This window comes from Physella acuta, unplaced genomic scaffold, assembly GCF_028476545.2.
Source record: "Physella acuta isolate Inbredline_101_S28 unplaced genomic scaffold, ASM2847654v3 ptg001161l, whole genome shotgun sequence".
Taxonomy (NCBI): Eukaryota; Metazoa; Mollusca; class Gastropoda; family Physidae; genus Physella; species Physella acuta.
In genome coordinates this window covers 33,243-55,944 of record NW_026732678.1, presented here as the reverse complement: position 1 = coordinate 55,944, position 22,702 = coordinate 33,243, and the positions used below count along the sequence as shown (strand labels likewise).

The 22,702-nt window shown below is 33.2% G+C and overlaps 1 protein-coding gene and 1 long non-coding RNA gene across 2 annotated transcripts; one reads left to right on the top strand and one right to left on the bottom strand.

The window, feature by feature from the left end:
• The first annotated feature begins 3,915 nt into the window (after positions 1-3,915).
• On the top strand, positions 3,916-10,457 carry LOC131956572 (uncharacterized). Its single transcript, XR_009388971.1, has 4 exons — positions 3,916-4,110; positions 9,673-9,758; positions 10,050-10,191; positions 10,330-10,457. It is a non-coding gene; the product is annotated as an uncharacterized LOC131956572 (long non-coding RNA).
• Positions 7,788-21,939, bottom strand: LOC131956571 (uncharacterized). The gene is made up of 9 exons (XM_059321090.1): positions 21,819-21,939; positions 18,970-19,011; positions 18,329-18,439; positions 17,071-17,304; positions 14,014-14,097; positions 12,259-12,831; positions 10,403-10,591; positions 10,026-10,197; positions 7,788-9,917 (listed from the first exon to the last, which is right to left on the bottom strand). Coding segments are annotated over exons 2-9 (1,395 nt in total). The 5' UTR covers positions 19,000-19,011; positions 21,819-21,939; the 3' UTR covers positions 7,788-9,915.
• Between the last annotated feature and the right edge of the window lie 763 nt (positions 21,940-22,702).

The following is a 22,702-nucleotide window of genomic DNA, read 5'->3' as shown; positions in this document are numbered from 1 at the left end:
ACCTGGAGTCACGTAGGCCTAGTGTAGTAGATCGAGAATCTAGATCTAGACCGAGACTTCTGAGAACAACCTAGACCTTGTCTTCTTGGAAACGAGAGATCTTGACCTAATTTTTTCAAACTGAAAGTTTCGAGTCTGACTCTTAAAACTAGAATCTAGAGTCTTGACTCTAGAGACTTAGATCAGGACTAGGCTATAGATTTAGATTTACAGGCCTATTATTTATTATTTTAAATACAGGCCTTATAGATCGATTGTAGTATCATAGTACTTAAATAGTAGGCCAAGGTTCTATCTATATGCTGGATAGGCCCTATTATTTGTAATAATAACTAGATTCTAGATCCCTCTATATCTTAATAAAACTAAATAGTCGTCCAATTCGTATTAGATCTAGATCTAGATCTAGTTAATATTATTTTTCTGTATCGGTTCAGGACCTTATAATTAATTCATTAACATTAGGCCTATCTATTTTTTTTTTATTATCTAGGGCTATAACATATGGCTAAATCATAGATCTATATCTCATTCGCAGTGTTTCTTCCAGACTTTTTTCTCCGGGGGGGGGGGGGGGGCACTTGAAATTTTCGTGGGGGCGGTAGACTTTCTTCGGGGGGGGGGGGGTGGCGGACACTGTTAAAAGTATATATTTTCTATATAAATTTATATAAATTTCATTAGGGGGTCGTCCATAAATGACGTCACACTCGTAGGGGGGAGGGGGGTCTATAATTTTGTGGCGGTGTGATAAGGAGGGTGGGGGAGATGGTTCAAATGGTGGGACGTCACACTTTTGCATTTTAAAAAAATCAATGTTAGGAAAAAAAATTTAGCCGTTATTTCGCGTTTTAGAAAACGATTTTAATAAATTGTAACAGCAATTGATCGAAATATATGTTGACAGAGTTCTGACAAGATTTTGGATAAATGACGATGTTTGAATAAAAATTCAACAGCAATTTTGAGGGGGGGGGGGTTGTAGGCTGAGGTGTGACGTCATTTTAGGGGGGGGGGGCTGGCTTTTTGTGACGACGTGTGACGGAGGGGAGGGGGGGGGAGGTAAAAATCGTCAAAAAAGGCGTGATGTCATTTATGGATGACCCCTAGGATAGTAGGCTATATTAATATAGGCAAATAATAGGCCTATATGCCACTATATGGTTTAATAAGCTATATAATAATGTTAAAGTATTTAGGCGAAGTCTGGTATATGTACGTTATTGTTTTTTTTTGTCGCATTTGTCACACAATTTTACGAAAACCCAGAACCCCCCCCCCCCCCCCCCCCAAAAAAAAAAGTAAGATAGCCTAGGTCGACCGGCCCCGCCCCTAGCCAAAAAAAATAAGTTTCAAATTTCCTTCTTCTTCTTCGTTCTTAATTTTTAGTGTTGGAAGGGATCGAGCCTTATCTGCCAGAGGGTTTGAACTCGAGACTTTTTCGAATATTTCAACCATGAGCTCTTTGTCGACTCGACCACGCCTCCATCACAATTAAGGATACGTGTCAACTGGTTATGCGCCATTGAGACCATTGACTCCGATTTCAGCCTGCTTTTCTTTTTGGATTTGCTTCCATGGCCTTTGTCCAACCAATAACATACTACAAGGCAGCAGTTGTTTGATTTTGAAGTTGTCTCTCCTAGAAGAGTGGCTGTCCCCAGCTAACGAGCCTCATCTGCATGAGAAAATTCCCTTTATTTATTTTTTAAAACAGACAGGTGTTCTATATGGTTTTTATGACAACTAGCCTATGTAGAATAGGCTTTATCGTGAAATACATTAACATCAGCTATAGACATCCAATATAGATTAAACTAATTTCAACTATCAAACGGAGAACATATTTAATTCAATTAGGCATATAATGCCGCAAAATAATATTACATCCAACAAGGTTTTACAAATATAACAAACCCTGTATACAAATAAACACATTAAAAAAGGCCAAACATATTATCTTCCATTTGGTACTTGGCATTCTAGCATAACCAGTGGCAGACCCTACTGATTGTACACTATGCAAAGAAAGGGTGGATTTTTAAAATATTTTTTCTTATTTTTTTTTCGATTCACGCTGTTTAGACATTGTTCTCAGGGGAGGCACTTGCAACCACTTTCGGTGAGCGCCACATTAAAAAGTTAGTCCCGACCGCAGTGGAGGGGTTGATACGCTCCTGACGGCGGATGCCCAGTTGTATGGGGAAAATAATGTCACTTTGTCCAAAGTTCACCCAGCCGGAGAGCCGCCCGTGGTTTTTACACAAATCTCCCCAGGAGTATTCTCAACGACTTTCCAAAGTTAAACTGTGATTGGATGAAATGCATAAAAGACAAAGTCTGAAAAAGTATATAAGGAGGGTTTCATGAATTCTTTATCAATCCTATATTCTTTGACGCGTGACTTTGTTTTCTAAAACTGAGTTATTTAAATGTAAACAATGCCTTGCGTGGATCATATTTATCGGGACACGGGTTTATCTGCACTACCCGCCGTATGAAAGCCTTGAGTGTACGTTAACCACTAACCGTAATATCAATCACCGTTAGTCACTCACCGCCTACGTGGCGGGGACGTAGAGGGACGCTCGTGAGCCCCGATTCAGAGGCGTAGCGACCCTTCCCGGCGCCCGGGGACAAACTTTGCACCCCCCCTCGAGATTTCGATTTGCACCCCCCCCCCCTCAAACTTTCGATTTGCACCCCCCCTCAAGATTTTGATTTGCACCCCCCTCAACCTTTCAATTTATTTTTCCAACCCATTTTGGCGCCCCCTAAGCTCGACGCCCGTGGACATATGTCCCCCCGCCCCCCCCCCCCTCGCTACGCCTACTGCCCCGATTACACAACCGCGTACGACCCCTGACTCGGTTTAATCATCGGATGCTCTTTAAAACTATAAAACTAACCGTAAATTTTAGTCTCCCCCCCCCCCCCCCCGAATATTTCAAATGCCCCCCCCCCCCTTCCGGAAAAAATTCTGGAAGAAACACTGTTCAATCGTGACCATTGTAAAGCTTTAGAAAACATATACAGAAATATACCTGTTGGGGAGAGGGTGGGGGGGGGGGGGGGGCGTTAGGAGACTGTGCGACGAATGTCCTAACTTAAACTCGGAAGAAGGCGACTGGAAAGGTCAAGGGTGTGCTTGGTCTGGGTGAAGGCAATGGGCGTGGTAAATCACGATTCGTGGCTGATATTCATTGGCTACCAGGGGTGACATGTTCGCCAGCGTAACCTAAATTACGTCAGTCAGTGTTTCTTTTTGGCATCTCTCCAGGGTTGGGTGGGGCACTGCCATCACCATCGCCCTCCCCCTCCAGGGACGAAAAAATAACATTGAATTGCTTACCCGTAGAACAATGTTCTGATATAAGCAAGTCCTGTTCTCAGTGCTTGTGGGTCCATGAAGTCAGAAAAGTCAGCTATACTTAGTTTATTAAGTTAACAGTGTTTGATATTGGTGCTGCTGTTGTGTATAAGCCTTTTCAATAATCAATTTTTTTACAATTAAAAAAACCCGAGCTTTCATTATCCAGCTAATCAATAATTCTTAAAATTTTGGATACAGTTAAAAATCGATAACATTCAGGGTGAGATCTGCATGCCACATAATCTCTAGCTTAACATGTTATAATAATCTATTAGGCCTACTATTATTATTGTGTTATGAAAACAAAGTATCTCTAATTCTTAAATAACTTAGGCGTGTAAAATAAATCTCATAGGTCAGTATTCTCGCCGGTAATACTGCAACTAGATTTATGTGTAAATAACATCACATGATTTTTTTTTTTAAATTACGTGTTTTTGGGGAATTCCCTTTTTGAAATGGCTTATGTTCATTTTGCCAGTTAAAGATTCGGCCCTCAACACGAAATATTTTTCGGCCTTTATCACCCCCCCCCCCCTTTCTCTCTACCTATCGTGTCCTGACTTGGACGCGAAAATGGTGTTTGATGGCAGAAAATTATGAGAAAATCAACTGCCCAAACAACCCTAATAAGGATTAAGGGATGATTGATTGGAATTATTAAAGTAATACATTCAGGAGAATAAGGAATATAGTCTGAACGGAAATAGTAAAAGAGAGCTGGATTATGTAATGAAGTAAGTATTCTAATAGCATAGCTGTCACCCAGGCGAGGTAAACAAGGTTAGCTCCCTAGTAACCAGCCGTATGGTTGCCAAGCACATAGTTGGTTCAAGGCTGTCGGCTTATGGGTCCATGTGTCAAAATATGTTTAACAACGGAGTGAGGCTGAGGTCTATTTTAAGCACTTTAGTCAAGGGAAGGCTACGGGGCAATTTTCTATTGGTTTAAAAATGTAGTAAAGTGGTAAACACGTGATTACGATTGAGGTTAAAACCAGTGTTTGTTTTTTACTTTTTTCTCAAGGGGGCACTTGATATTTACCGGGTGAGGGGGGGGGGGGTAACAAGTATATATTTCGTTGGGTGGGGGGGGGCATTATGGCATTTAATTTTTATAAATACATTTTTTTTTCGTTCTTTAACGAAGACTTCTTGTAATATTCGACTAAATCTACTATTTATTAAGAGATAGTTATTAGTTTGATTTTGGGGGAAGAGGCTTTACCAGAGGCGTATCCAGGTTTTCGTTGTAGGGGGAGCGAAAAATAGCAAAACAGGCGCCGAATTTTTAACACGTTCTATATACGTGTATTATATATATATATATATATATATATATATATATATATATATATATATATATATATATATATATATATATATATATATATATATATATATAAATTACTAGCTGTATGTCATTACTTCGCTATGATGTAAAATAAATTGAAAGTAGCACTCTGAAGAAATAAGAAAAAACACAATGTAAGCCGACAAAACAAATATTGTATCAATCTAAACACAAATATATATATATATATATATATATATATATATATATATATATATATATATATATATATATATATATATATATATATATATATATATATATCAGTGGCGTAGCGAGGTCGGGTGTCACCCGGTGCGGCACTTAATGGTGTCACCCCCCCCAGAGGCATAGAGACCCTTCCCAGGGACAAACTTTCAAATTTTCGATTTGCACCCCCCCTCAGACTTTCGATTTGCATCCCCCCCTCGAGTTTTTCTCTATATATTTTGCTATTTTTTGCCTTGGTGTCACCCCCCTAAATGGTGTCACCCGGTGCGGTCCGTACCCCCCGCCCCCCCCCCCCCTCGCTACGCCCCTGATATATATATATATATATATATATATATATATATATATATATATATATATATATATATATATATATATATATATATATATATATATATATATACACTACAACCAAAAACTATGAACGTAACACAATCTGTTTTGTAATTCTTGTAAAAAAAGTTTCTTACATAATAATTCCTGGGAAATTATTTAAGACAAGTGAAATAGGGGAAATAATCACTCTCTTAATATAAATATGTATATATCTACACATTTAATTATAAATGTCAAAACAAATAAATAATTACTTTAGAATATAATGAAATTGTTTAACACTATTCGTGATTATAAAATGTTTTTGTCTATAATCAGAATTTAATATATCGTCATCATAAATGCTAAAGTATTACAGCATAATGAAAGTTTTTAAAATCAGAGTTGATATAAAAACCACGCTTTTAGACGTAATTGGAATACATACGAAATAACAGCCTACATTTAACTAAATATCGGTCATTCAGTTCAAATTATATATTTTAATTAACTGCTGCTTCTTTGTGTTATTTAAAGATCATTTTTTTTAACATAGTGATAGGTATGGGTTAGATCACTGTATTGATCTCACACCTTTTTACTGGTAATTGCAAAAATAATATTCACAGTTTTATGTTTAAAAAGCTAATTTTCTGGCGGCATGGTACTTTGGTACATCATTACGCCTTTTTCTACATGTACTAAACAGATCAGGTGGTGAGGTATGTGTAGGGGGGGGGGGGACCAACTCAGAGTGAACATAGCGTCAGTTTTTAGATGACTGTTCTAAACATACATATATATTACACAAATATATATTACACACATATATATTACTGAAATGGATTTAAATAAGTAGCAGTGGTATTATGACACTATTTTTTTTACAGAGGGGTCCATGGGGAGGGGGGTTGTAACTGTTTCATATAATTTGTAATCGTAATCACTATCGCACAAACTGTCATAATACTACTACTTCATCGTGATGACGTTGTTGACCTTGTCAAAGTGTCCCCACCACTACGAGTTTGCTCATAAGTAAATTTAAATAGAGGTGCCACATTAGTTGTATTTGTGTCTGTATTGTAGTTTTTTTTAAATTAATCACACGTTTCAAACTGTATATATAAAGTAATTATGTGTGAAGTTTTATGTATAACATTTTCTAATTCGATTATTCGTAAGCTAATACATTATACAGTTGCCTTAAACTTAACACCCCTCTTGCCAAGTGGTACTACCGTGGTACTACCGTAGAGAATTTTTAAACATTGCAATGCATCGTAATGGTTATTTTTAGAATGTCAAACTGATGCAGCTGTTAATACGTGTTGTAAACGTAGACACCAATAGATTAGTACAATAATGCTTAATTAATTGCTGCATGAAAAGAAATCTTGTGATTTACATAGAAAAAATCCATACAAAAATATTTTTTAACAAATATCATTGTTTAAAACTTTGAGTTTAAAAAGTTTCCAAAAAGGCGCCACTTTGCTGAAAATGGCCAGAGGGGGAGCGGCCGATCCCCCTGCTCCCCCCCTGCGTACGCTACTGGGCTTTACATAAGGGGGTGAGGAGGAAGGTGGCGTGATTGGTGGAGAATAAGACACTGGTAGTAATAACATAATAGTGACATTTTGGGATCTACTGGCCGTGATAAAGTCAGAGGCGTAGCAACCCATTCCAGTACCCGGGACGAATCATTTTTGCGCCCATCCTCCACCTACTTATATTTAGTTTATCAAGTTAGTTAAAAAGCACCCGCCCTCCTAAATTTAGTTGGGTGCGCGTTGTACCATGTCCCCCCAGAGATCCACGTAAGAAATATAACAACATTTAAAACTGCTTTAAACAACTGTATAAAATTTTATTTGAATTACAAAATAAGAGTGGTTACATTTTATAGATTTCCATTTTAACAAATACTTTTTGGACCGAGGAGGCTACCCCCTCCCCCTATATCCCGTGGTCGTATTATAAATTTATTTAATATATTACAATTAGGCCTACTAAACATCTTGGTTGCTTTTTTTTAACCTTAGGTGTGGAAGGAACCTCGTGCCTCAATTTCGTGGTGGTTTGAGTTTGGATGAGAATTCAGGGGGGATTGATAGAATTATGTGACATCCCTTTTAAGAGAAGTGATATTGACTAACTACCACTTAGAAGACCTGAACATTTAGGGTTAATGTAGCTCCAAGGGTTTAAATATTGTTATCAGTAGTTTTAAATAGGCCTACTCGCTCTATTAACTATGGGCAGGTATAGCTAAATAATACACAAGAAGGCAAGGCAGGAGAGATCTACTACATAGGCCTAATCATTCTCTTTTATTAGCCTACAAAACAAACCCAATGAGTAGGACTATATATAGTGTGAATGAAAGATTTTATTTTTATTTGCAAATTTACCAAAAAAAAACAAGGCCTATAATTTTTAAGTATGTGTGATATGCAAATAAATGTATATGTAAGACATCACAGAAACAAAATTGATTTACTAAAGCAACTAACAATAGACTTCATTTTCCTTGTGTTTTTATTTAAAAATGTTAAAATCCTCTCTACTCTCTGGCTATAGCCGATTGGTAATAAAAAAAAAGTATTTGCAAAACAGTACAAATCTTGACAATGGTGCTTAAAAATAATAATGAATATAGGGCTTAAATTAAGCATTTAATATAGAAATTGTTTTATATATATAAAATGATGGACAAGTAATAGAAAGCTGCATAAATGTCTGAATATAATAAATATAATAAAAGAAAATTTTTATAAATATTAATCACCTCCCCCTCATCAAAAGTTAACTTAAAAAAAAACCTTTAAGAATTTATAAAATTACAGGTTAAATGTGGCTTAAAATTTAAAATATTGAGGTCTTGGTGTAAAACTTTACTGTGTACTGAAGTTTCCATCACCAACCAAAGCTTTAAAAAAAAGCTTCTTAAGATTTAATTAAAATAATTTCCGTTCTTAAAATATACAATTTTAATATGGTAAGTGATACTAAATTAACACATTTCTCTCAATAACCAATTTAAAAAAAAAGGTTTTATTTACAAACGATAAAACAGAAAATGTTTAAAAGTCCAAAGTGATTTTTTTTTCAAAGTTTTTCAAGTTATATTTAAACGCTATTACTTCAACCATTTTACATAAACATACTGCTCTGCATTTATTTTAAAATAAAGTTCTATGGCCTGAAATTGTTAAAATGACATCATTTTAAGTGGTCGTCTTGATGTGCAGAATCAGTGTACAGCTAACTTTAAAATAGGTACACAGAATATTTATAGGATATTGTAAAATAATTGAATACACATTTTTATTTCCATTCCTATCTATCAATTTTATGGTGATCACAGCCAAGTTTAAAACATCAGGTAATTAACACAAAAATAATTATGTAAAACAGCTAAAAAAGTTACTCTTAGCTTATCTACTATAGTGGCATTTTTACAAAACCTCAGCCATTATGATTCTCATCATGATGGCCGTTACAAGGTAACACTTTCCTTTATAAAACAAAGGACAAGTGTGAAAAGGACTACCCATATGATAAGAGTTGACAAACTGTCGTTGCTCTGTGCATGGCTTCAGTTACACTGGCTTGTTGCTTAATAACAGGACTCATATGATCAATTCATTAATGAGTTCCAATCACAGAAGATTTTATTTCCCGCTCATTAATTGAATGTAACCAGTGATCTACGTGTGTAAGCCCGCTTCAAGTAATAGCAGTAAAACAGTTGTATCTGATAGCATACAAATCACCTTACAATGCCTTCTATAGTTAAGTTATGCTCTCTGTGAAAGAGGTCTGTGTCTATTGTCAGAGGACCTAACAGTGTGATTCCCAAAAAAATAAAATATTTATCTATTTCAATGAAAGGAAACAGGAAGTAAATATGAATTAAGAATTTTCTTTTCTAACAAAAATGATCCCTATAAAAAGATTGATGTTTTGTAGTGCAAGTTTATTATACATTTAATTTTCAATTTCTTGTGTGTTCTTTATTTAATTAACTAGTAGTGGCTGTTATTGTAATGTAATAGTGTGTTTGTTGTTTAAGGACTTAATTAAATGCATGTTTCAATTAATTTAAAAAGAATAACATTTTTTTCTTTGGGATGTTGTCTTCTGACAATCAGCAACAGCACACCCCTGCAACAGAGCATAACAGTAGAGCACAGTAAGAGTAACTTTTTCTGTGTCCTACAGAGTTACTATCTGCATACTATAGACTTAAGTGCCAAAATACACAAGTTATATAAATAAAAACCATTTCATCAAATATTACTCAAGACCATAAGGTATTACAATAAGAAATAAAAGAAAAAAAAACTGTCTTGTAGACTTTCATGAAATAGCGCAACTGTCAAAATATCTTATATCCTCATGTCTATTTCATAAAGAAAAAACAAGCTGACTTTCAAGTAGGTTAAGCTTATGTTGATGCAACATATGAATTGTATTGGTCCCAATTTTGCTGGATTTAGAGGTAAGTACTAAAATATCACAATAAATAAGTCTACCCTACTATTAATGAATAGTTAAGATTTTTCAATAAAAAAATGATTTGTTGGTCCTTTAAAAAAAAATCCTTGTTGAGGTCTGCTTCAAGGAAAGCCATGTGTTTCTGTCACCTCTCAAGGAATTTCTATTTTTAAAAAAAAAGCCACACGTAAAAAGTAGCAGCATCATGTTTTAGAAATGATAATTTCTAAAATATCAACATTTTCAATCTTTAAGAATTTTTTGTACTTACACTGTGAACGTCTCTGTGCTCTAGCTTGACGGATATCAATACATGTGTCATGAACATCAATATCAGTTTCAAGAGCGACTCCAATATCTGAAGGCAGCAGTTCTTGGACCAAGAAAAAGTTAGCATCTGCCTGCGTCAAGTCAATAGCCACATCTGAAACATTCTGGTAAATCTGAAAACGGTCAATAGAAATAACATTAATGTTTAAAAAATAAAAATTTAAATTATACATTTTTTTTTAAAATGCTTAAAACATTTGTCAACAAATTAATTTAACATCTTTATTTTTGACTCTTAACAACAGCTTTTTACAAAAAAAAGTGCAACAGAGTTTATGAAATTTGAGTGGTGTATTATAGAAGTGTGACTAAGTGTACCTCATGCACAACCAGAGCTTGTGGTACAAAATTTGTTTGAAGCTCATTTCTCGCTGACCCAGGTTGGATAAGCTGTGGTGTGCTGAACTCTGGTTGTTCAATATGTGAGCCTGCAAGCCTACTTTCTGAAATGTCTGTCAAATCTAATGACTGGTCACACAGCTCAGCCGTTGCTCCAGAAATGTACAGCTGAAATAAAAGAAAATCCAAATCATAAACTATAGTCTGTCTAAAACTGCTGAGAAATAAAAATTATTTTGGTTTAAAATTAGTATTAACCAACACAATGAACTAGGTCTTAATTCTAGTTGAATTTTTAAAAAATTATTACAAGCAGTTGTTGACCCAATAATTAATACATCATAGAACAATGCACGTCTGAGAAAAATATTAAGAAAACTGAATTTTACACTCAGAAAATTGTGCGAAAAATATTAAGAAAACTGAATTTTACACTCAGAAAATTGTGCAAAAAATATTAAGAAAACTGAATTTTACACTCAGAAAATTGTGCACACCGGAAGAAAATTCAAAGCAAAAAAAAAAAACTGCAGATAAAGAGGTAGGCCCTACATACAGACAATATACTTATGAATGATGTACAAACTGAAAATTACACAGAAAAAAACCTACATAAAATAGATTAGATTTGACACAGCATGAAAAGATGGATAGGCCATATTTTGAAGAAACTGGCAGATGAGCGAAACCATGGAATCCACAAGGATCACCCTAAGTTGAAAAAAAAGGTAAAGAAGAAAAAGATTTTGCACATTGAATTATGGCCACAAAGAATGTTAAAATACTTGGATTAATTTTGGGTCCACAAAGTAAATTTTTCTTGCTAAAGAAACAAAAGCATATTAAAAAACTTTTTGGTCTGGAAAAATATACAGCATTTGTGAACATGTAACTTGAGCACACTGAAAATTTCACACACAAAATAAAGCTCATACAAAAATTATACACACCAAGTAAAAATGAACTGACTGATAACTTTGCAAAAAAAAAAAAAAGGAAACCTTAAATGTGAAATAATTTGCAGTGTAAACTAGGTATCACTGAGCTTATTTTCAATAAAAAAACTTGTGTAAAAATTTACAAAATAATCATTTATATTATAAACTTTATTGATGAGTAAACCAATCAACTGTATAATGACTAATATTAAAATACTTTCATGGTTAAGTGTGGAGTTTTTATTGTATGTGTATTCCATTTGCACATTTTACAGTGAGGTGTTCTACTGTATGTGAAATTTTCTGTGTTCTGTTGATATTTGGATTTTTTTGTGCATGCATAGTAGTTTTCTACATGCATTTTTCTAGTATCTTAAATAGTTTTTGAATTATTTACTTCTTTTTAATAATGGGTAACTATTTGAGATTCAGAAAATTAATTACATTCAGACAGTTGTAAATTCTGTCAAATGGTTTAGTGCACATACTCTCTTGTTTTTTAGTATAATTATTTGAGGCTACATTTACAATTGTTAAGCAGTGTTTATTAAGTTTTTGTGTGCTTATAATTTAGATATTTCTCATTCCTGCACACACTAGATTAATTCATAAAATAATGGTTTTTTTTAAAGGTATGCCTCTTAAATAGAATTTAAACAAATTAGCTCCTTTATTCTTAAGTATCTTTATGTTAGAGACAAAATAAATAGCTAATTTACAAGTGCTTATCAATAGCCTTAAATATCATAATTTTAATTGAAAAACAAGATTATCAAATTTGAAACATATGTCATGTTGATTGATAAATTGTATAACTCACTGTTTTAAATTTGGGACATTATTTTATGTACTCAATGATGTAAATATGTAATACCAAAATAAAAATAATGTCCTTACCTCAAGCATAGATGGGTCATTTCTGCTTTCAAGAGCTGCACATGTCTCAGTAGATGGGACAAATCTGGTTCCATTATTTAGATATTCTGCAAAGCTGGATGCAGCCTGTGCTGCTGCTGGTGCAGTATCTTCCTCAGCCAGATTCTGCTCAGCTGATTCATCAGACAAATAGCCTTTCAATTGTGTTTCTTCTGAATTATCAATGTCATGAAGATCACTTGTGTTATTTAAAGTTTCAAGGAGATGTGTCAGACAGAGAGATGTCTTCTCTCGCTGTTCAAGCAGCCCAGCACGCTGGCTATCTTGTGTGGATGGACATGACATATATCCTTCAGACAGTTCATGGCTTGAAGATATTGAGCGTTTCCTACTAGAAGTTAGGTTTGGCGTTAAGACTGCTTGTGTTTGACTATCTTGTACTTCCTCAGGGTTTCTCAAATGGTTGACCAAGCTGCTCTCCTCTTCCCAATTAAGACTTTTATGCTCAGTTTCATACGGTTCTGGTGGGTTAAGTTCACTCAAAATTTTTGCCAGTTCTGTATTTTTAATGACGCGTTGCTCATAAAAATTAAGCTGAAAAATAAAAAGCAAAGAAATTTTAGTTATTTTTAGCATAGTTAAAAATGAAAATAAGTGGACGTTTTTACTTCCTCGTATTCAGAGTATAGAGGGAATATTGTAATCGTGGTCGTGCTAAAAACAATCACATGAAAGTTTGACAGTTTTCACTGTTTTACACCTCAGTACTTCTACATATACAGAGTATAAGGGACTTATTTTAATCTGGCAAAAATTCTAATTCCAGATTTATAAAATTTTTGCAGTTTTACATGTAATGAGTCGGAAAAACTTGGCTTTGCATTTTTGTCTATTTGTCTGTCTGTGAACACGATAACTTGAGTACCCTTACAGCTAGGTTGATGAAATTTCATATATAAGTATTATGTCAAATTTGTAGTTTGGTATCAACGTTTCAGTGATTTCCGGTAACCAGAAGTGGAATTTATTCTACTTTCGGTTTTTTAAAAGCCTATAGCTTAAACACTATTTTCGGATAGATAGATGAAATTTCAAATATATGTAAAAGAATTAATTCTCTATTTTCTATCAAATTTTGACTAATTTCCAGTGACCGGAAGTAGTACTTTACGCTATATCCGATGTTTAAAAAAAACCGAATATCAATTTATAAAGTACTAATGTACCGTACTATTATACACACATTGTTTGATGTTCACTTGGTGTGCAATTCTTTACTCTAAGAGATTCTATTTTATAAGGTTTAAGTATTTAAAAATTGATTAAAAATCATGTCTATATCCTGAGTTGCCATCCCCCATAGTGTTATATAAGAATATCCGAAACAGTTCAGGAAAGATCACTCACGCCTTATTTTTTTTGTTATTTGGATTACATAAATTTTAAACATAGCCAGAAAGCAGTTTTCATAGATACATTTTTCTTTTTTTTCTCAATTTTGCTTTTAAGAGGAACGATTAGCAAAACACAGCAAAATGAAACAATAAAATTATGAGACATTACTTCACTTTAAGAAAGAGATCAGTACTAGGCCTACTGCTATGAGTACTGTACAAATTAACAGTATTAATATTTTTGTTTTTTCTAATACTGTTAAAAAAAGGTTTGTAGGGCATTTTTAAAAAAATAATATTAAGATCCAAATATCTTTAAAAAAATTTAATTCAGTTACGAGATTGGAAAAATTGGAAGCCTGTATTGGCATGATCAGTGTACCTGGTAATTATGAGCTTTGAATGGGCTTGAGTCCTCAGATTCCACACAAAGGCTAGATGTTTCACCCTCAGTTTGCTCACAGTTCTGTTCAGTGAATAACATTTTTATACAAGCATTGTTTACTTTATTGATGGTGCAATATTCAAAAAGCTGCTGGTATAAATAATCTAAAACATAAAACATCATTTTTTACACCACTGTTATGGGGAGATTAAGTAATTCATAACTAGGGGGCCATCAATAAAATAAATGACAATTATTTTTAAATGATCTTTACCATTATCCCTCCTGATCTCTTTAAACATCAGACACCCTTTCTTAAAATTACCTAATAAATATTACTTTTGAAAATGCAAAAGTGTGTCATCACTTGGAACCTCCTATCCACCACCCCTCTATTAGAGTGATGTTATTTATGGACAAACCGTAAATTGTATAAACTTATACAGATGGCAAAAACCTAATTGCAATATAAATTTAAAAAAAAAAGTTAAAACCATAGACAAATAATTTTACACAGTAAGTGAAACAAGCAATGTTAAAATGTAAGTGTAATGGACTGATTACATGAGACTCAAGGGTTCTGATTAGCTGATTGATTTGGTGTCACATTGACCCTGTTGTGATTAATAGTATTAGTACCTGACTTAGGCAAAAAAAAAAACAGCTGTTTGGTGTCAAGTTCTCCAAATATTTCTATTTTTTATCATTCATGAACTAGCTTATTATAAGAACAAAATATGAATTGAAATGCTATTGATACATAATAAAACTATGTTTAAGTCTGTTGTTTCCTTAAGATTATATTACCTATCTGTGAGCAATTGTTTACAAGTATCAGAATACAAGTTAACACAGACATTTCTTGTGTATTTGCTTACAGTATGGCATGTGAGAAGAACACATTTATTGTTAGTGTCATCAATGAGTGTTAGAAAAAAAAAGTTAGTTTAAAAATCAATGTAATATGTTGGATTTACAAAAATGGAAATAAAGAAGATATCAAAGCAAAGCATTAGAAAATAGGTCTAGATTAACAGAATAAAAAAGAAATAGTGCAATTATAAACATGAAAGGGTGGATTTCTTGGCTTACTTTTCAAGAGATGTGTAAAATAAGTTTTATGATAGTGGATCCTGTCTGCAAAAACCTAGAAGAGACATTTTTTTGTATAATGGAGATAAATGGTAAATAATTTTATAGAGAAGAGTTATTCCATTAAATTCTAGCTAGTTTACTGATGCATCAAATGTTGAGAGATGTTAATAGCAGGTATGAGACCAGACCATGAAAATAAAAATATGAATTTTTTTTTACTTTAAAATAACATTGAAAGTCTTGTCTAATTCCAATTTAATGCTTTAATTAAATTTTACAATTTAACAAAAGTGGCAGTTAAGTTTTATTGTAACATTAAGCTAATTTAAACTGTACTAATGTAGTTGTACTCTTGTTTTCAATATGAAATTATGCCTTATAAGTTATATTCTTTTATGGATGGGCATAATAAAAATGTAAGTAATTAAGTGTAAAGAGCCTATGGTTTAGATTAATTGTAATTTGAAAGTTTTTGTTTATGTGATGAAAAATAAAATTGTTGAGATCAGCTGGAATTATAAAGGGTCTGACACTCATATTTATTTTATGGAGTGGTTTGTAATTAATACTTGTAAAAACATCTGAACCAAAATTAACCTTTTTGAAAGCCACATCCTTATTTATGCTTTTGGAATAGCAGTAGATTGTTAGGAGTCATACAAAAATGACATCATGCTTTTTTCTACTATTTTTACCCTCTCCTCAATGTCACAAAAAGCCGCTGCCCCTAAAATGACACAACACCTCAGCCAACAACCGCGCGCGACCCCCCCCCCCCCCTCCTCAAAATTTCATCTGAACTTCTTAAAAACCATAGATTTTTTTTTTCTAAAATATTGAATGAGCTGGACCAACATATTATGGTATTTTATCAATTTCTTTTACAATTAATTAAAACAGTTTTCTAAAATGCAAAATAACGGCTAAAATTCAGTTTCAAATATTTTTTTTAAAATGCAAAATGTGAGGTCACTGTATCTGAACCCCTTGTCACAAAATTACAGACACTTCCCCCCCCCCCACCACGAGTGCATCAATTATAGACATGACCCCTTATTAAAAACAGTCTGTATCGTATTTTTTCTTTCACAAACAAGACAAGGTCGGAGTCATGTGAGTTTACATTAGCTTTGAAGTCAGTAAGCCTATAGCATAGGTCATAGCAGGAAATAGCTATTTGGGGAAAAATAAAAATGATGTCAAAGTCAAATAAGCAGAGCCGAATATGTACTTGAGGTCATGGTGAGGTCACAAGAGCCACAGTTGCTACAAAAAGGGGCGGGTCTAATCCTCATAGTCACTTTTCAAAATTATTTCAATATTAATTTGAGAATGTGAAATAAAATAAAATGAGAAGCAGAGAGAAACAGTAGATTTGGGTGAGTTAAAATGCCAGTAGATAAATTAGGCTATAGCTAGACTACTGTGCATTTGAGATTAAAAGCGAAGAAACCAGCCTTGGGAGATGTAAGTTTGATTTAAAGAGCGGCATTACTTTTTTTCCTGTTTTTAATACAAATTTAACTGAAAATATCAGCTGAAACTTTGGACTAAAAATTTGCGTTCTAAAAATTCAGAAATCCACATAAAATTCTGAACCTTGACCTAAATTTAATCTTGCACTATCATATCAAGCCCAATTGTATTCGATTGACCGTTTGACCTGACACCTATACTGTAATACTCAGTTGAAATAAGAATATGTGGAATGCATATTTCAGCTATTTTCGAAGAGGTCATTTCTGGGTTTTTATATTCTATGGTTCTATTGGTATTGCATTATTTTTTTAATATACGGAAAAAATCTTTGAAAAAAATCGAAAGTCAGCGGAAAAATTAGGAGAAAATGAAATTAGTGGAGGAAATTGCAGCTGCAAATGAAAAATTGGGTTTCCCCTAAAAGGTCACATGTTTTATAACTTATCAGCCACTTTGTTAATATTTGAATCTATTTCTTACGTCAGAGGATGTTCTGTGATCCTGAAGGATTGATGACTGCATGGAACTGTAGTCGGAACATATGGCAAGTATTGTAGTCTCACTACAACCCAGTGGAGCATTAGCTGTTGGGAACTGTGGTGTCACCAAGCGAAACAGGTTTGATGATGTGCTTAAGATCAATGATGTATCACTCATTGACGAGTAACCATCGCTTGAAATGTTTCCACTTTTCTTCTTTCTTGCTCTTCTTGACTATAAATGAAATAGAAAACTTAATTTACTATTTTAACAAAAAGTATATAATATACTATTATCTAAAAAATGATATAGGGCAAAGTGACTAAAACAAGTTTAAGGGGTATAACATATTTTTTACTATAAAATTACTGTATTCATTATTTTTCTATGTGAGACCATAATACAAGATAAGCAGACTATTACCAAGCAGTACGTAGACTTATACATACATGAACCCTTGTAATTAGGGTGGCACCTAAGATTTTAAGCTTCATTATTGCTCAAGTTGACTCAGACCATTAAAAACTACTTTTATATAACATTAATTTGATACCAATTTAATAATCACGAAATAGTTGGTAGCCTAGAAAATGTTTTGTGAAAAAACTTTGTTTTTAAAAGGCTACAATGCTATGACTGCTACGGTGGGTTAGTTTTTGTGTTATTGTGACATGATTGACTATTCAGCACAATTGTGTCATCTGCTAGATTTCTTCCCATTTAAATACAACGGGGAAAATAGGCTGGCTTAGTTGGCTATTGTCTTGATCAAGTTATTTTTGAAGGTTTTTTTTTTTACCCTGCATAATTTTTTAAAAAATTAATGAAATTAGTTTAGTAAGTCTTAACATATAATTTTGTACAGTTTAAAAAAGCTTAAGTGTTTTTATAATAATGTTAAATAAAAGTAATTAGCGTTATGCTCACTGTTCTGCTCAATATTCTCAGTGATTAGGCCAAAACAATGAACAAATGGCAGGTTTGCATCAAACACTAATTGTACATCGTTAAAACTAGATCGATATCATAGAATAATATGCAAAAATAATTATTATAAATAGACTACAATCTTCTAAAATGACAATGAAATAATGTTAAAATTCTATAGCTATTTTTGGTGGCCATCATTACCATGACGATGATAAAAAAAAGTAGGTCATGGGACAGGCTACTGTAATGCTGTCACTCTAAAACCCAGAAATAATAAACTAAACAGTAACTGGAAAAATTTAGAAGCAGTGTTAATGTGATAACAAACCTTTTTATAACGTTGAGACAATGTCCTTCTGAACTTGGGTTTGTTAGACTTAGGTTTGTTTGCATGAAGGTACTTTTGTTGCGTTATTGCATGTCTGAGATTTCCCTTCTTCTATTTACAGGAAGAAAGTATGTATAGTATAGAGTTTCATAGCCTTCAGAAAAATCAAATATGCATCTGTATTATAAAAAACTAACCATTCTCTTTTTCAGAACAACATTTTTAAAACTCAAATCAGGGATACAGATTTGCATTTCATGAATGAAAACAAAACAAAAAAATGTACAAGGGATATTTGTATTGTATTAAAAAATGCACTCTACTTTCACAAACTTTAAAAATTCTTCATGATAGGTTTATAGGTATAATAACTCCTATGTCCACATCTTCTAGGTTTATAGGTATAATAACTCCTATGTACACATCTTCATTGTATTGGTTATAGCTTAACATGAGACAACTGTCATTTTGTGGATTAATGGGGAGGGGGTTTATAACCCCACTCTCCCTTAACACCCCCTATAGTTAAGCACTGGGTGTTACGCACTTCCAAACACTACACTAATAACACTACAGACGAACTATTCAATAATCTAAATTTTAGAATAAAATAGAATATTAAGTAAAACATAATAATTTACCATTTTTGTTTGTCTTGTGTTGAAACCCATGATTGGCCTAAACTAAAGAAAAAGTAAGGAATTAACATATTTTGATATTGTACAGATTTACATTTAACTACTAAGTAATGCTATTTCGCTGCTAGCTTGAAGGTCTCGGTTTGGATCTCGGTTTAGACTTGTACTGTAGGATGTCCAAGAGTCCACCCAGCTCTGATGGGTACATGACTAAAAAAATTCAACTTTTTAAAAAACCGGACTCGTAATTAAGTTTATGTAGTCTAGAACCTAAAAGCTAGATCTTCTAGATCTAGTCTAGTTCTTTATAAATAAACTGGGAGTGATCTCCCTTAAACTTTCTCGAATATTTTTATATAACACTACGGGGGATGGCAACTCGGGATATAGACATGATTTTTAATCCACTTTAATTACTTAAACTTTTTAAAATAGAATCTCCTAGAAAAAAGTAATTGCATACCAAGTGAATGAAACGTATATAATTGTGAGGAATATTATTGGTACTTTATAAATTCATATGCGTTTTTTTGAGAAATCTGAAATAGCGTAAATTACTACTTCCGGTCAACGGAAATTACTCAAAATTTGAAAGAAGGCAGAGAATTAGATATTTTACTCATATGTGAAATTTTGTTTATCTATTTGAAACAGTACTCAAGTTATAGGCTTTTGAAAAATTGAAAGTAGAATAAGTTCCACTTCAGGTTATTGGAAATCGCTGAAAAGGTGATACAGAACTATTAATCTATATCTATAATTCTCTTCATGGGGACCATGTGAGACACCACGTAAACGCAAGCTGTCTAGGCATATACTTATATAGCATAGCTACCACCCCCACCAGTCCGGTGAGATGTGGTTCAGGCCAAATGTTTACAATCAATTTAGTGACGACTATTATGGGCAGATAATTTAGTTTTTAAACAATTTGAAACAAAGGGGAGGTAATAAGTTTTGCTTGATCTTTTCATTGTTGTCTGTAAACTGTCGTGATGAATGGCTGCTTTCGTGGGGGAGGAGGGGAAGGGAGGTTGAAGATTATTGTCCTTCATGAGCTACTGATTTAAAGCAAAATATTTTCAGTCGCAGCATTGGTAGTGTTGAATTCACAAATTATGAATTACTAAAGCGTAGAAAATAAAACAACTAGATCTAAATAGCGGCGTGTGCTTACAGCACGGGTCAGCTCATTTGATATAATACTTAAATATGAAATTTGATCAACCTAGCTGTTAAGGTACTCAAGTTATCGTGTTTACAGACACACATACAAAATTGCAAAACTTTTTCCAAGTCAGGGAGGTGTAAAACGTAAAAAAAAATTTTTTTTGCACCATTACAGAACTTCCTCTATCTATACTTTGTATACAAGAAAGTAAGAAGACAAGACTTGTGCACAACCTTTACACATTAATCTAAACTAAAATTATTCTTTTGACTTATCCATTTGTGGGTAAAACCTTAGTTTAGCGTCAGAAATTATCGGGTAATGTTTGTTGAGTTTCGGTAACTAGAGTTACGGTAAACCATGGTTTATTTGACCATTGAAATATAAATAAATTGAAAGTCTATTGTAGTAAATTATGTTTTAATTTTTTAAGTTTAATCGACAAAAGGAAACAAGAATATAAATAATAGTTAATTTAAATTGGTAGATCTAAAAATAAAAAAAAAACATATTAATATAAATATAAATAATGTAGTAAATGTAGTCAAATGTAATAATTTAATGTTTTTGGCTTGCAGCGGATTTGCGACCATTAATTAATTAGATCTAGATCTAGCTAGATATCTAGCTGCTAGGCCAAGTTAAAAAAATCGGTAATCTATCTTTTTGGGTACGTAAAATCGCCCGCGGCTATTAATGTACGATAACGTTACCTCATTGTCAAGGCTGTAATAGAAGTATATTGTGATATGTTTGTGTCAATTAAGTCAAATATTATAGATAAATGAATAATAAACCTAAATCAATGGCTAAATACATCAATATAGGCCAGAAATTAACTTTAAACAGCAGTGTCTGCAAGCAAGATTTGCTATATAAACAGCAGCCATTTGTAAAATAGAGTGACTTCCGCCTGAATCTCGCGCTATAAGTCTATAAAAATAAAACTTTAACAAGATGGCTGCTATAGTAAATGAACATGGTTGCATCTGTTGGAAACATCGCTGGTGTTCATTTATTACTGAAAAGTTTTGATTCAATTGTTTAAAAACAGGTACATAAATGAAACAAGGAAACATTTTTGTATTTTTCAAAACATAAATCCTCCTCAAAATGTGAAATAATTATTAAAATGTAAGGAGTCACCTGTTTTTCACATTACTAGTCGCGGGCGATTTTACGTACCTAAAACGATAGATTACCAAAAAATCTAGATTACGAAAATACTAAAAATGATTACAAAATGTAAAAATGATTACAAAAATAAATCTATCCAAATTTTAAACATTCTGTATAAAAATAAAAGATGACGCCAAATAAAGTATGGTTTACAGTACTTCCGGTGAATTCCGGAAGTGTGTGACAGACTTTGGCATTGTTTTACTGTTTTTTACTGCTATACGATTCCGGAATAATAACCGACGCTAAACTAAGGTTTTACCCATTTGTGTATTTTTCAAAACATAAATCCTCCTCAAAATGTGAAATAATTATTAAAATATAAGACGTCACCTGTTTTTCACATTACTTGTCGCGGGCGATTTTATTTAACGGTAGATTACCATCCATAGTTGAAGTTGCCATAGTAACTAGATTTCTAGATCTATCTCGTCTAGATATGCATAGGGCATAGATCTATATTATATTAAGTTTTAATTTTATGAGAGCGTTTCTTGTTTACCTTTAAGGAAAAAACAACTAATTTCTGTTAATTCTTAAACAGTGCTATTTAAAAAATCCCCGCATAGTGCATGGCGAAGCTCCTGCGTGTACTGTACAGCAGACAAGTGGAGTAGGCCAACTGGACTGGCACATGTAGATCTAGCAGTAGCAGAGCAAGAACAAAATATTTATATCCGTTAGGCCTACTTTATAAGCAGTATCCATACGCCGAAGCTTCTCAATTCTTATTTCAAGCAAACTTTGAGTTTATAAATAGCAGGTTTATAAATGTCCAGGTCTAATTGACGAGGAAAGAGGGAGGGAGATTATAGAACCATATTATATTATTGCATAACATTGTTTTTAGCTCTTAAAATTTCGTCTTCTGCCCACTCGCTCCGACCGTGAGCTATTTTACTGATCGGATAGTGATTCAAGAATCCGTGACATTAATTTCTCTTTAATACAGTGCAGTGATCCAGGCAAGATGTAATGCAATCAAGTAAAAATATCTGACCTCTCACGTTGGAGTTGAGAGAATCATAAGAATCTTACAAAGAACTAGTCGCGTCATGTCTTAACGAAACTGGCAAGTAAAATTGTACATTACGCGTTAATACAATTGGTTTCTTTTCTAAGTGTCAAAAGAGTTATCTACTAACCAATCCAGAACAAATACTTGCGATTTTTGTTCGCGAAAAAAGCGCCCCCACATCTCACACCTCCCAACCACCTTGGACAAAGTTTGCAGAGCATGTTTTAACGTAACTAACTTTTAAAAAAATGTTACACAATAGTACAATGCACTTTAATACAATAATTAATTTCTAACGTATTTTACGGTTAAACAATCGTATAATACGTTTTAATACAATTGGTTTCTTTTATAAGTGGGAGCGACTC